Source organism: Streptopelia decaocto, assembly GCF_964273445.1.
Source record: "Streptopelia decaocto genome assembly, chromosome: 2".
In the NCBI taxonomy this organism is placed as follows: Eukaryota; Metazoa; Chordata; class Aves; order Columbiformes; family Columbidae; genus Streptopelia; species Streptopelia decaocto.
Genome location: NC_138655.1, coordinates 81,493,262 through 81,508,021, shown reverse-complemented (window position 1 = coordinate 81,508,021; position 14,760 = coordinate 81,493,262). Strand labels below are relative to the sequence as shown.

General features: G+C 38.3%; 1 protein-coding gene across 1 annotated transcript in view; it reads left to right on the top strand.

The window, feature by feature from the left end:
• CDH12 (cadherin 12) overlaps window positions 1–14,760 on the top strand; it is a 243,216-nt gene that overhangs the window by 209,089 nt on the left and 19,367 nt on the right. The window contains exon 8 of the mRNA XM_082045286.1: window positions 10,882–11,018. Within this exon, the coding sequence (XP_081901412.1) occupies window positions 10,882–11,018 (137 nt within the window). The remainder of the gene's footprint in view (window positions 1–10,881; window positions 11,019–14,760) is intronic.

Genomic DNA, 14,760 nt, shown 5'->3' with positions numbered 1-14,760 from the left:
TATTTTTCATGTTAGTAGAGTTTTATTCAAGAAAAAGTATTTTTATTCTTTTACATATGTCTAATCTTTTATATATCTAATACTTTGTATGCATACAGCACAACAGTTTCCGGGTTGTACAGTGTAAAGGGCACTTAAAAAAATAGGAAAAGGAACTCTGTGGTTGTATTACCACAGGACAATGTGAATGATATGCAAAGATTATTGTCTGCTACTGTTAGGTAAGTAAGGCATTACATTTTATTTTGTATTATCATGCTGCACAGAGGAGAAAAAAAAGATATTACCATTGCTGCTCTTGTAAAACCTCAGTATCTTTAAGTTAATAGAAACTTTAGATACTTCAGATAGATACTTTACAAACAGTATCTTTAAGTTAATAGAAAACCACAAGATTCAGAATCAAGAATAATCTTTAAATAAAATTAAAGTATGAAAAGCAACCTAATGTAACTTTATACTGATTCAAGTGCTGCAGCCCTGAGGAAGATTTTGGAAATCTAACTATCATGTTTAGCCTTAACAGAAGATAACCCAGATGACTGTAACATTTAGCACAGGAAAATAAAATGTTATGTTCCATCTAATTATAATAATTATTGTTTGAACTTCATGGCTTCTCTAAACATGAATAGTCTACAGAGGACTTGCTTTAATAATTCTTGATTGCACCTTTAGCAAAACATAGCAATCATTCAGTCTTAACTGGAATGGAAGATATTTCCACTAATCAGCAGAAGAGTTCAGGACTTATATTTGAGAAGCGCAATAAAGAACCGACTTAGTGTTTCAAATATGTATGCGTGTACATATGATGATAAAATTTTTGTGAGTTTTACACAACGATAACTCAGTGAATGGATCATCTTTGGAACTGCAGGAAGGAAATGGGATTTTGGAGGATACAAAGCGATTTGCATGCTTCAACACATTACATTTTCTAACATTTTAATCTCTTTCAGGCTTACTTGAAGGATGAATTTCTTATTTCTCATTGTAGTAGTGATTTTTTTTTCGGTTTCTCTGCTTTTTAGTAACTGCAATCTTAAAAAGAAAACAACAGAGAAACACTGTTATGGTTACATTTTAAAATATTTTGAATTGTGTCTTAGAACACATCTGTAGTTGAGTATGATTAGCTTGGAGGTGTTGTTTCCTGTTTTGTATCATAGTTTAACATTACAGGGACTAATAGGATTATTCTATCCATCTTTCTAGAAATTTCTCTGACTGCACAGTCTCCATTACTTCACTCAGTTTAGCTTTGTGGTACCAAATGACAGAACTCGTATCATTCCTTTTGTGTACAACATAATATGCAGAACATAAATTTGCTGCAGAACATACATTTTCCTTTTCTTGATTTTGTCTCTCTGCTTCTCCATGCTGAACAAAATAATACCATTCCTTTCTTGGTGTTTAAACCCTCCAGCTATCTGTAGACCATTATCATGTCACCCCTTTGTTATCTCTTATCCAAGCTAAATATATTTCAGTTCTTTCAATCTTTCCTTATAGCTCACAATGTCTAGACCCGAGACAAAATTCCTTTCTCTTCCATAAACTCCTTCCAGTCTATTGATATCTATCTAGTGACGTGATACACAGGATAAAATTCTGTTATAGAGGTGTCATTTTCTCAAGACCTGGTTATATGCAGTAATCTATTAATTTCCAGCCATAGTACATGATTATTCCACTCAGAAAATTTCTTTGGACTTGCAGGTAGTCAAATCACACCTAAAGTCTGATTTGTATTCTCCCTCACCCCTTTTACCACTTCTGCTTTACATGTTTCTTTCATCTATTTAATCATATATGTAGTGAAATTACAAAAAGTCTTAACTAATCACAATTCTCAAATTAATATTATTATCTTTTATTTATGTTTCTAAATGTTTTAGATTCCCATTTATTATTTCTGATAGGATGGGTGGTATTTAACAGTCCTAAGTTGGGATAAACTCTTAATTTTATTTATCTGCATATTTAAATGAAACTTAAAGTGAATGCACTTTAAGCAGTTTAAGGTCACATACACAAATAGTGATCTATGACATTACAGCAAATGGGTATTTCATCCCTCACCCTTCCTTGCAACGTTTTTCTCCCCAAAATCGGTGTTTTATCTCAGTAGGCACCTGAGTAAGGGTTGTGCTCTACCTCAGCAAAGTGTGAGCTGAAACAAGTTGAGACAAGTCTGACAATCACACCAAGCTGGTGGAGGGAAGGGGTGTCATCTAGACAGATCTGGAAAGGCTTCAGAGATGGGCCCATGTGAACATCATGGAGTTCAACAAGGCCAAGTGCAAGGTTCAAGACATGGGTTGGAGCAATCCCATGCACAAATTCTGGCTGGGCTGGGAATTGACTGACAGCCACCCAGTGGAGAAGGTCGTTGGGGTGTCAGTTGATGAGAAGCTCAACATGAACCAGCTATGTGTACTTGCACCCCAGAGAGCCAACCATATCCTGGGCTGCATCAAAAGACATGTGACCAGCATGTCGAGAGAGGTGACTCTCCTGCCCTGCTCCACTCTTGTGAGACCCCACCTGGAGTACTGCATCCAGCTCTGGGGCCCTCAACATAAGAAAGTCATGAACCTGTTAGGGTAAGTCCAGAGAAGGCCACAAAGATGATCGGAGGGATGGAACACCTCTCCTCTGAGACAGGCAGGAGAGTTGGTGTTCTTCAGCCTGGAGAAGAGAAGGCTCCTGGCAGACCCTATAGCAGCCTTTCACTACTTAAAAAGGGCCTACAAGAAAGCTGGAGAGGGTCTTTTTACAAGGGCATAGAATCATAGAATCATAGAAAGGCCTAAGTTGGAAGGAACCCACCAGGATCATCAAGTCCAACTCCTGTCCGTGCATATGACAACCCCACAATTCACATCATGTGTCTGAGGGCATTATCTAGTAATTTCTCAAATGCTGCCAGGCATGTGGCTATGACTAACCCCTTGGGGAGCCTGTTCCAGTGCTCCTCCACCCTCTAGGTGAAGAAACTTTTCCTAATGTCTAACCTAAACTTCCCCTGGCACATCTTCCTGCCATTCCCTTGGGTTCTGTCATTGGTGACTGGAGAGAAGAGATCAGCACCTACCATTCCTCCTCCCCTTGTGAGGAAGCTGCAGACTGTGATAAGGTCTCCCCTCAGTCTCTTCTTCTCTAGGCTAAATAGACCTAGTGGCTTTATCTGCTCCTCATTCGGCTTCCCGTCCAAACCCTTCACCAGCTTTGTGGCCCTAATGTAGTGATAGGACAAAGGATAATGTCTTTAAACTGAAAGAGGGTGAATTTAGATTAGATATAAAGAAATACCTCACTATGAGGGTGGTGAAGCACTGGAACAGGTTTCCCACAGTTGTGGACACCCCATCTCTGGAAGCATTCAAAGCCAGCCTGGATGAGACTTGGAGCAACCTGGTCTAGTGTAAGGTGTCCCTACCCATGATAGGGGCACCGGATCTTTAAGGTCCTTTCCAACCCAAACCATTCTATGGTTCTATGATATTTGCATAAAACATGACTACCAACCAGGTTATTTGTCCTTCTTAAACTAAAAAAAATCAACAGGAATTTTTGATGAAATATCTATTCTGCACAAAGTCATAATGGTGAGAAGCTGTTAACCTTCAAATGCTGAACTTCTGGTTTTGCTGAGCTCATATTGCCACTGCCTTTTTAAACTTGAGGATACTCTTTGCAATGAGGCACCATGTAATTAAATAAGAAAAAGAGGAATTGCTCAAGCCTGTACCTTCTGAACTCAGTCACGTAGCTATCTCTGACGATCCTGGGCTACAGATCTTATATTTTCCATGATATAAAATTTAGCCTTCAGTTACAGGGGAGGAATTGCCAGGACAGTTATCCTTTCCCTCTTTGAAGATCAGCATTATCTATGTGTTACTCTTGTTGTTCCCATTTCTTCCCATGATCTTCCCACTCACAACAAAAACAGTCTGTGTTTCTGTAAATTCTTTCATTCCCTTAATAAATTAAGATTCATAGTCCAGAGTAGCTAATTTGCACATATTAACATTTCATACATATTGCTAATTTGCTCCTTATCAACAGAGCTACTTTCAGTATCAATTCTCTCAAAACAGTCAAACTGAAAACTCTCAAGTGTATAATACTAAACAAACCAGTTTCAAGTGCCAAAATACACCAATTATTCAGACTGAACTGAGAAAGTCTCCTTTACCTCAGTTGACTGAGTTGCCTAAATTGAGACCTGTGTCATAACCAGCTCCTCGGGTGTCTACAGGGTGACACAAACACTCTCAGAGGTGCTTTAGCCCATCTGCGATCTGCAGACATCTCCTTCTCCTATCACGGACAGACCATAGAGGCTTTGCAGAGTAGCTGGGCAAGGATGCAGTGCCTGGGGAAGATTAGAAACGATTGGTGACCCAACGGAAGAACACCTTCAGAGAAATTAAACTTAAAAAGAACCCAACCAGTCAAGAAACTACAGAAAGTGAAAGGAACCATACTATTTCCAGTATGGTTCAGTTAGAGGGAAAGGCATTAAATACATACTTGAGGCTGGAAAAAAATTGTGGGTTGGAAAAGCATAGTTTCTCTTAGAAATGATACTTCTTTTCAACCCATTGCATCACAAACTTTCTTACATCTAAAATACTTCATTTCAATGCTTGGGTCTGACAAGCTGTAGTTGGAGTAATAAGATGTTTTCTAAACTGGGGTTGGCAGCCAAATAATTTGGAGTGTACACAGAGATCTTGTGGTTTGGGTTTTCTTAGATGCGAGTCTGCTTAAGGTATAATTTCACAATAGACATTGAAATACAGACAAGAATATTTATGCTGATGTGTGGCTTTTATACCTCGATATGACCCAGATTTCACCATGCCAACATTGTCCACCTGGTAGATTTTTCTCATACTTCTTGATTCTTCGTTACTTTTATTTCTCTACAGTTTTGATATCCTGTTCAAAAGAAGACTTTAGAGTCCTTCTGTCAGTAGAACAATTCCAACAACCACAATCACCTTATAGAGCTACAAAGATAATTAGGGGTCTGGAGCGTCTTCCTTATGAGGAGAGACTGAGAGAGCTGGGTCTGTTCAGGCTGGAGAAGAGAAAGGAGGAGAGGAGAGGAGAGGAGAGAGGGAGAGGAGAGGAGAGGAGAGGAGAGGAGAGGAGAGGAGAGGAGAGGAGAGGAGAGGAGAGGAGAGGAGAGGAGAGGAGAGGAGAGGAGAGGAGAGGAGAGGAGAGGAGAGGAGAGGAGAGGAGAGGAGGAGAGGAGAGGAGAGGAGAGGAGAGGAGAGGAGAGGAGAGGAGAGGAGAGGAGAGGAGAGGAGAGGAGAGGAGAGGAGAGGAGAGGAGAGGAGAGGAGAGGAGAGGAGAGGAGAGGAGAGGAGAGGAGAGGAGAGGAGAGGAGAGGAGAGGAGAGAGAAGAAGAGACGAGACGAGACGAGACGAGACGAGACGAGACGAGACGAGACGAGAAGAGAAGAGAAGAGAAGAGAAGAGAAGAGAAGAGAAGAGAAGAGAAGAGAAGAGAAGAGAAGAGAAGAGAGAAGGCCAAGAGGGGATCTTGTCAATGTTTATAAATATCTTAAGGGTGGTTGTCAAGGGGATGGGTCCAGACTCCTTTCAGTAGTGCCCAACAATAGGACGAGGGGCAACGGGCACAGACTGAAGCATAGAAAGTTCCATCTGAATGTGAGGAAAAACTTCTTTACTTTGGGGGTGCCAAAGCACTGGAACAGGCTGCCCAGAGAAGCTGTGGAGTTTCCTCTGGAGACATTCAAAACATGCCTGCACACATTGCTGTGCAATGTGCTCTAGGTGAACATGTTTAACAGGTGGGTTGGATTAGGTGATCTCCCAAGGTCCCTTCCAACCCTAACTATTCTGTGTGATTCTGTGATAAGGTGTCCCTACATTATTGAAAAGCATAGAGAAAATACTTAAGCCAGTATTCTGCGACTGTCCTCCTTTGAAAACAATAAAACTCTTGGAAAAGAGAGCTGAGAAGAGGAAATGATACTAAGGACTGATGATGACTATAATATATTTTCGCTGGTAGAAATATCAATAGAAAATTTTGTATGTATGCATGTGTATATAGAATGTAAGGAAGATTTTTGTATGAAACCATAACAATATAGCTTATTCATTGTCAAGGTAATACTAGCAACACTAGAATCCTCAGCTAAATTTTGGAAAATAGAAAAAAAATGGCTGTTACCTTGTAAAGGACCTTTTAACTTTCTCCTAAGCTCCCCTTTTTGAGCTTGTTCCAAGCTGCAATATGCTTTCCTCTGCAAATTTGAGAACAGCTTTGAAATCCCCTCTAAGGACCAATTCATGGGCAAATAAATGTGTACTCTGTATTATTTTTAAGCACCAAAAAATAAGAAAAACAAAAGACAAAAAGACAAAAAAAAAGTAATATGTTGTAAGTTGTTGCATGCTGCAACTTGTTATATGATTCGTCTGTTACACTGTGTCACCACTGCTGTCACTGTCAAGATAGAACAACAAATAAAAGCTTTGGCAAGGTTTACAAACTTTTGGTGAGAATGGACTCCAGTGTTCCCAAGGCTAGGCAGGGGAAGTCTTACCCTCCACATTTTTAAGGCCAAATAACACAACCCAAGTCCTGAGTTTCACAGCCTCCTTAGCCTCCTGCCACCTTCCATCCCTCCTGAGCATGTTGTCATGCATGTTTCTATAGCAGGAGCAGGACAGCTGTCCAGTCCTTTCATTCATGGTATAACAGTCTGAGGCAACTACAGTTTTTTGCTTGACGGCTCAGAGTTCCTGTTATCCTCACAAGGGTGATCTGCTGTCACTCGTGTATTCAACAGTGCTTCATCAAGCACTCTACTGTCTTCTGTGTTGGAGTTAATGTCAACACGATCTTCCCTGTTGTCTTCTGCTCTTCAAAAGATGAGCCCTCTTTCAGGGGAGTGCTCTGTGAGATCCCATGAGCTACACACAGCCTCACTGTTTAGCCAAGATGAATGCAAATCATTCTTGGAGCTCTTAAAAGGTCAGTGTGTGTCTTTGTGAACACTCTGGATGAGAATCCTTCAGACTTGATTCTTATTATTTTATAAAGCAAATATTTCCATTCTGACTCTTCTATCCTACTTGATGCACAAATATAGTTATTCTTGGGAAGACCCAAACAATGTTAGCAAAGATATATACTTCCACACTTATGCTCCCCCCACTTCAATAACTTAAACTGAAATACAGTTCTCTGATAGGAAACATATTCAGGGTTACATATAGTTCAAAGTTTCTTCCCTATCACTGAATATGAACAACATACTAATGTCCTGGTACTCAGAGGTGCCAGGCAAGCTTGTTCAGATGCTTCTGGAAAACAATACTGCTGTTTCCTCTGTCAACAAGTAGGGCTGTGCCAGTTCTCCTTAACTTTTCAAGGAGAGAGTTGCCTCTTGAGATTAGTGCAGTTATCCATGACCTGTCTCATAGGGACTCTGAGCAGTCAAATGAGCCAACTTCAGTTGCTTCAAACTACTAGACCATGACTAGGAGATCTAGACAGCTGTCCTAATACCAGTATTTCAATGATGTTCCTCTTTATGTCACAATCTAACAAAAATGTCAGGCTTTATGTCCCAGATACCTGAGTTTATCTCTGGAAAGTTACTGATTTTTCTGGTTGGAGACACTTCTCCTATTTCTTCTCTTCTTGAAAGCATTTTTTCCAAGTGAAAGACAGATCTCAGGCAATACTGTTGGCCTTAGAAACAGACTAACTCTTACTGTGCAGCTTACAAAGAATCTACATTGAGTGTGAGACTGCATGAAAGAGTACTTTGGGGCTGTAAAAAGAAGACTTCAGTAAAAGGAACCTGCATTTCTTTTAAAGCCTTCCCCAAAAGTGACTTCCCTTTGGGATGTTCCAAAAACACCCATTTGAAAAGCAGCTAGATGGAGTCCCATTCACTCTTTTACTAAGTCTTACGGTCTTTCGGTGGCAAACAATGATAGGACAAGGGGTAATGGGATCAAGCTGGAACACAAGAGGTTCCACTTAAATTTGAGAAAAAACTTCTTCTCAGTAAGGGTGACAGAGCACTGGAACAGGCTGCCCAGGGAGGTTGTGGAGTCTCCTTCTCTGGAGGTATTCAAAACCCGCCTGGACATGTTCCTGTGCAACCTCACCTAGGCGTTCCTGCTCCAGCAGGGGGATTGGACTAGATGATCTTTTGAGGTCCCTTCCAATCCCAAACATACTGTGATACTGTGATACTGTGACTTACTGAAGTATCTGGGAGCAGAAGAGCTGTCTATAAGAGGATTTTCTGCTAGATATGTTTCCATAGGTGCTGCACATGGACAACCAATAAAAGGAGGAAGAATGGCTTGTTTGCAATTTTTCCTGTAAATAGATTTATTTTAACTAATACATCTTCAATACTTCCTCCTAATCCTCTTGCCTCTGTAGTCTAATTGAACATATAGCTTTTTAGGATAAGAGGAGCTGAAATGACTGGCTGTTCCACCCCTAATTTCACCATATATGTAGCACACATAGAAAGAAGAAAGGGATAACTTTAAAGATAATGCCAAAGTAGGGAAAAAATAAAAGTACTAACAATGCTAAAAATGCTGACATAATAGTTTCCACAGTATTAACGCAGGTGAAGACAATTAATTTGGAAGAACTACTACTGTTCTTTTTGTATCAAACTGTTAAATTCTCACAGATCTGCTGAAGCCAACAGGAATTATGCCAGTAGTTTCAGCAGGAGTAGTGCTAGTCTCTCAGTGCTTATTGTGGACTTTGATCCTGCTGATGCTTATGTTTAGGAGCAGTCATACTGGGCTTGTGCATGAAGTTTATCACCTGCATGAATGCTTACAAATAGACTATCAGATTCTGTTCATACAAACATTCATACTTGAACTCAACTTCAAACACAGCAGTGTTCAAACTGGGAATGTTTTCTGCAGTTTCAAAGCCTCCTGGTAAAAGAGGCTATCACCTACACTGTGCTTTGAATTAGGTTCTGTACCTTCTTCACTGGCTCGTACTGTGATGTGTAGGGTACTTAGACAAAGCTCATCTTCCTAAGGTGAAATAAAAGCAAAATTAATTTATCTTGCTTCAACCTCATTTATTTATTTGTGTGTGGCTATATACTTAAGTTTGGAAGGTATTATAATCTATTAAACATGCAAAACTTGAAAGTGTAGTTTTACTCTTCTTGAAATAGCATGTCACTGTAATGAGATTTCTTAAAAAAAAGGGCTTATATATTTTTCATCATTTTTATATCAAGCAAATTTTGAACAATGAGATTGATATTACAAATGTGGGTAGACAATATTATCATATTCAAGAAAATGTGCCTACTCCGTAAAAAGATGCATGTTACCTTTAGCAAATAATTTCTGAGGCTTTTCAAAAAAAGCATTAAACTGGTGATGATGTCTGTCAATTGATGAAATAAGCTATTTCACCTACTCATAGGATTTTCCTGTGATTTATATTAAAAAAAAAAAAAAAAAAAAAGTCTCCAAAGGAGCATGATGCTTTATTTGTAAGGTTTTTTACTATTCAGGTCTTCCTGAGCATTCCTGAGTCCCAATGTGAGATATTTTCTTGAGGAATATCCTATATATCGCTTTCTACTATTGGTTCCTTCTATAGCAATAAACATGTGTTTTATCATTACATTCCTTATTTATTCCTTCCTAAATCACACTAATCAGAGAAGGAAATTCTAACTTTTATTCTTATTCTCACTGGTTTACGTGTAATGAGGTGTCATAGACACTTTCCTCTGTCCTTTATAATCTTCAAAATGCACTTGTTGAGTGCCCTTTTCTTCTTATTACCTAATCCTCACAATTGGCCTTCTCAATTTCATCCTGCTTAGATTTTGAGAAACACCACCAAGGTATGAAGACACTAACAATGAAAAGGTAATTAGTAGCTTGCAACACTACCTCAGAAAAATTGTTATTCTGTTATGACTACAAACAGTAGCATCAAATGTGAAAATAGACTTTCAAATTAAGTAGCATTTAAGGGAAAGGGATTTGGAAAAATTATCATATTGTTTTTAGGCAGCTATGTTTACAAGTGTATCTCTGCTTTCTATTAAGTCCTTGCTAGGAAGAAAATAACAAATAAGTACACATTTTGAGTTTTGAATCTGTTCTATGCTCATACTGTTTTACAAACAAAGGCTCAGGACAACAACAACCAAAAAAATAAAATGGTATTGCCCTGTTCTTCATAGCTCCAGTGAAAGTTGCTTGTTCTTCCCAAAGGCAAAAAGCTTTCTATTGCTCCTAAGGATGCGTGGGAATAAGCATGCTCTTCTCCATCTCCCATGCTATGACTCTTCCAACACCCCTTATGTGATGGATCTTTGAGTGGACTGCGCCAACAGCCTGCGTAGGTCCACTAGGACACATCTTTGCAAGCCCAGTGAGTCCAGTCTACTGCAGCTACAAGTGGATGTAAAGAGACCAGATCTGATCCACTCTTCATTGCTAATCATACCTTAAGCATTATTTCACATCTTCTCTCTTTTTTCCTCCAAGTCTTTTTAGTGCTTTACAAAGTGACCAGTACAAGTGATAAGGGTCACAGAAGATGCACATCAACTTCTTGGGAGCTAAAAGATTTCAAATAATCTGAACACCAGAAGTACTAGATCTTTTATTATATCCCCTTTTCCCTTGAGCATTCCAACTTCACAAAAAATAAATAAACAAATAATTATTTATTTTCTTCTTCCTGCAGGGAAGAGAAAAATAACAGGACTTGAGCTAGCTAGACTGCTGTTATGGTAAATGAGTAATCTTTCCACATTTGTATCTACTCTGTTTAATATTTTTCACACACAGATACTTCATCGATTGGAAGAATGATGTGGACAACTACTTTACTATAGATGCTACTGAAGGAACCATTGCCACTAATGAATTACTGGATAGAGAAAGCACAGCACAGTACAATTTCTCTATAATTGCAAGTAAAGTTAGTAAGTATGACACAAACTCAATTAATATGTTAATGTGATATTTTTTTCAGAATGCAGTGCTCAGACATAAATATGCTGTGAACAGTGCATGTATTACCAAGTGATTATTTTAAAAGGCCCAATAAATATCATTTTGCCAGACTTACTGTAAGGCTAAGTGTGATGTTCAAACAGCTCTGTATAGTAAGGTTTTTCTAGTGTCCCTCATGTACTCACGGTTCCCTCAGAACATGAAAAATATTTTGTCAGCACAAAGAGCATGAGAAGGTGTTTGAAGGCTTTCAAATTCTTATTTCTGATTTTGTAATTCACTCCATATAAAATTAGGTTAGTCAACAAGTCTGTCAATCTGCCTTTTGAAGGTAGAAAAATTTGAAGACTCAGTTGAGTAAAATTTAAGTCCCTAAATGAATTTATCTGTGTGCTGCATCTTTTGTGTTTTCTCTCCGCCCAAGACTTTATGCCTAACCACTTGTTTTCTTTTCTGTATGATTTGTGATGGGGCTTTTTCTCCTGGTCTTTGTGTCTTCTCCTACACCTTTTTTTTTTTTTTTCATAAGATCTTCCTTCTTCCACTGTATTGTGCAGCTGCAGCTTTCTTCATTGTCATCCTTCTTTGTAGCTTTCCTCCTTCGTGATCCTGCCAAACTGAAACTCCCTTTGAATACAAGTCTTTTGGTCACTTAGTAGTTGTGTAAAGGCCACAGAAGTCTTTCTGTTGACATCAATAGGCTGTAGAAGAGGACCTTTGCTGTATTTCTTATTCATTCGTTATTGGTTATGTGTCCAGAAACGCAAGTTTCTAAAGCAAAGAACGTGTTTTCCTCAATGTATTGATTGAGATGGAGTTTTCAAAAAATAATACATGCTACTAACAGGAAGAGGGAGATTTTAGAAGCAGAGGAGGTATACATTATTTAATATATATATATAAAAAAAGAAAATCTCAGTTTTGTTTATCTCAAGAATAACCATAGGCTCACGCCCTGGATTCTGAAAATATAATGAGGACACTAGTCAAATGAAAACTTGAAGTGTATCTGTAGCTTGGAAAAGGAATACACTAACAGAGGAAACTAACCTTTCACAAGTGATTGAGTATATGGAGGTACATGTGCCTGTTTATATTGACAGAAAGCCCAACAGAACTGTAATTTGTTTCAGAGAAGCTGATAGGCAGGTAGATGCAGAAGGGAAGTCTTGTAACAATGTATGTTTCAGTAAAGATTAACTATTTAGACTTTTTGTTGGACAAAGAACATTTGAGATTTGTAAATTGCTTCTGCAGTAAGGCAGCAGTTTTAATAAACTTGGTGCCAGTCTGTTTATTATTCCCAAGAGTAACTAAAGCTAACTAAAACCTCCAAGTCTACTTGTCTGTGCACCTCTCTGGCACATATGTAGTAATATCATGTTTATGTAGAGCTGTAGCAGGTAGGCTATATTATGAAATTTCCAGTTTTAACAATTGGCTAGTTAAGATTCTACACCTGACACATATTTATGATTCATTTCAGCATACTTCAAAATACTTCCACAATGACCATTATCCATAGCACTAAAAACAACTGCCATACCAGTACTACTCCAGTAATTGGCAAGATTTTGGAGGATTTGAGATATACTGGCTGTCAAAACTTTACATGCAGTTGTCTGACTAACAGCTAGCACAGAAATAAAGGCTGAGGCTTGAGGGATGACACACTGCACACAACCAGAAGAGGTTAGAGAGAAGAAAACATCTGAAGAAAAGGAGGGGGGGAAATTACTATATTTGAAGAATTTCTGCTGTTAAAAAAAAATACCACTTGCTAAGTGCTGATGTAGAAACTGCCATCTCTCATTATATAAAAAGTACACTGAACAGTGCCTTGAAATATACATGATTACCTAAGGAAAGGGGCCCAGTATTGCAACCAGTTGTATAATTGTTCCTTCCAAACATCTGATCTAAACACTGTCTGGGAAGCTATCTCCAAATAGTAGCATAACTGACTCTTAGATCATCTCAGATGGGTACCCGTTGTGGGGTTATGGATAACCTGCTGTCATGTTCAACACCGTATACCATTCAATAATCAAATTTATATAGAACAAAGTATATGAACAAGGAAAGGATTTTTCAAACTCACTTTTTTTCCCCCATTTCACTTCCCAGTTTCTCTTTACTTCTTTTCACTCTTTGGCTATAATTCATTGTAGTTTTTTTTTCTTCTTAGAGTAAATCAGTACCCTAGTAGCCTTTACAGTTGCTGTTTCTGAACATTTTTGATACCGCAGACTCTGTCCAAAGTAATAAATTAAACATGGCTTGCATTTGTTTCAAGAAGAAATACCAGCTGGCACTGAGTAGCCTATTTCTATGCTATTAAACACTTTTACCTTGCAAACAGGGTGGCCACATGTAAATTGAGTTTTTGAGTCGTCTCTTGCACATACTAACTTCCAGCACATGCATGTGAATTGTCTGCAAGACTACTAGTGTTCCAGACCAAAACTGTGCCAAAGGCTGCTGTAAGAATGTAATGATATAAAAAAATCACAGTCCAGTGGTCAAAAAATTCCCCAGTGTGCTGCTTAGTTACGTAGTACAGAAATGGTTTGTGCATCTTACAAGAGATAAAATAGATGAGATGCATGAGACCTTATTTCTGCTCTCCTGTCCTCAGGGTGGCTAGTCATGGTTGAAAATAAATATAGAGTAACCATAATCCTTCCTGTTCAAATCACCTTCCCAACTCCCTTAGCTGTAGGCTCAAATTTTGTGAACGCTGAGGAAACCTCAGCTTAAATATCAAGATGGGGTTTATCTTCTCCTGCATACCATAAATGGGATTAAGGAACCACTAGTTCTCAGGTATCTTGGATTTTCACTAGTTAATTAGTCAAAGTATTTTACATATTTTCTACTACTGTAATGTACCTGAACCATAATGTTAACAGTTGAAGGTATTCAAGCAAAAGAAGGAAGCAGGGTTGTCACTGTCTTACAGGCAAGAAAACTGAGGAAGGAAGAAGCTGATTAACTTGCCTGTATCTTACAGGCAGAATTGAAACCTGAAATAAGTTTCTTAATTCCTAGGCTAATGATTTAACCAAATTCTCTCCTTGTCTGTGTAATGTGGGTTTAAAAGGCATGATCAGATGTTTTCAGTGACTCACTGATATCAGCATCTACTGTGCTAACAGGGCTCAAAAATATTTTATTATGAGACAAACAGCAAACAAAACAAAAACAGAGAAAATGGAGGTCAAGTCTGCAAAGTGTTATTTCGAATGCAATACCTCATCCTTGTTCACATCAAGTATTACACGTCTTTGTAATTATATATCAATCCAAAGCTGTACACAATCTTCTTTCAGTCTTCCTTTGCATACGTGAGTAGTTAAACTGATATTAGTGCAAATCAGAAAGAAAATGAATCATATAAATAAAGTGAAACACAGAAATAGATCCATCTTACGCTGTAATAATTATGCTCACTTTGATGTTTGATTTTTGCTGACCATTTATGCAAGGTAAAATTCTGCCTTGCTACAATACTTGGCAAGAAAAGATTTTGAGCTCTAAGATAGTTTTCAAAGAATACAAAAAATAAGTCATAGACCATCAGTAAGAAATAAATGTGAAAAATTCACTCATACTCATGTACATTTCGAAAGCATGCTATCCTATTTTGATCTTGAGGGAATGCAAAATGTCAAATCCCTGTGTTCATTTTAAAAACAAACAGTCCTATAA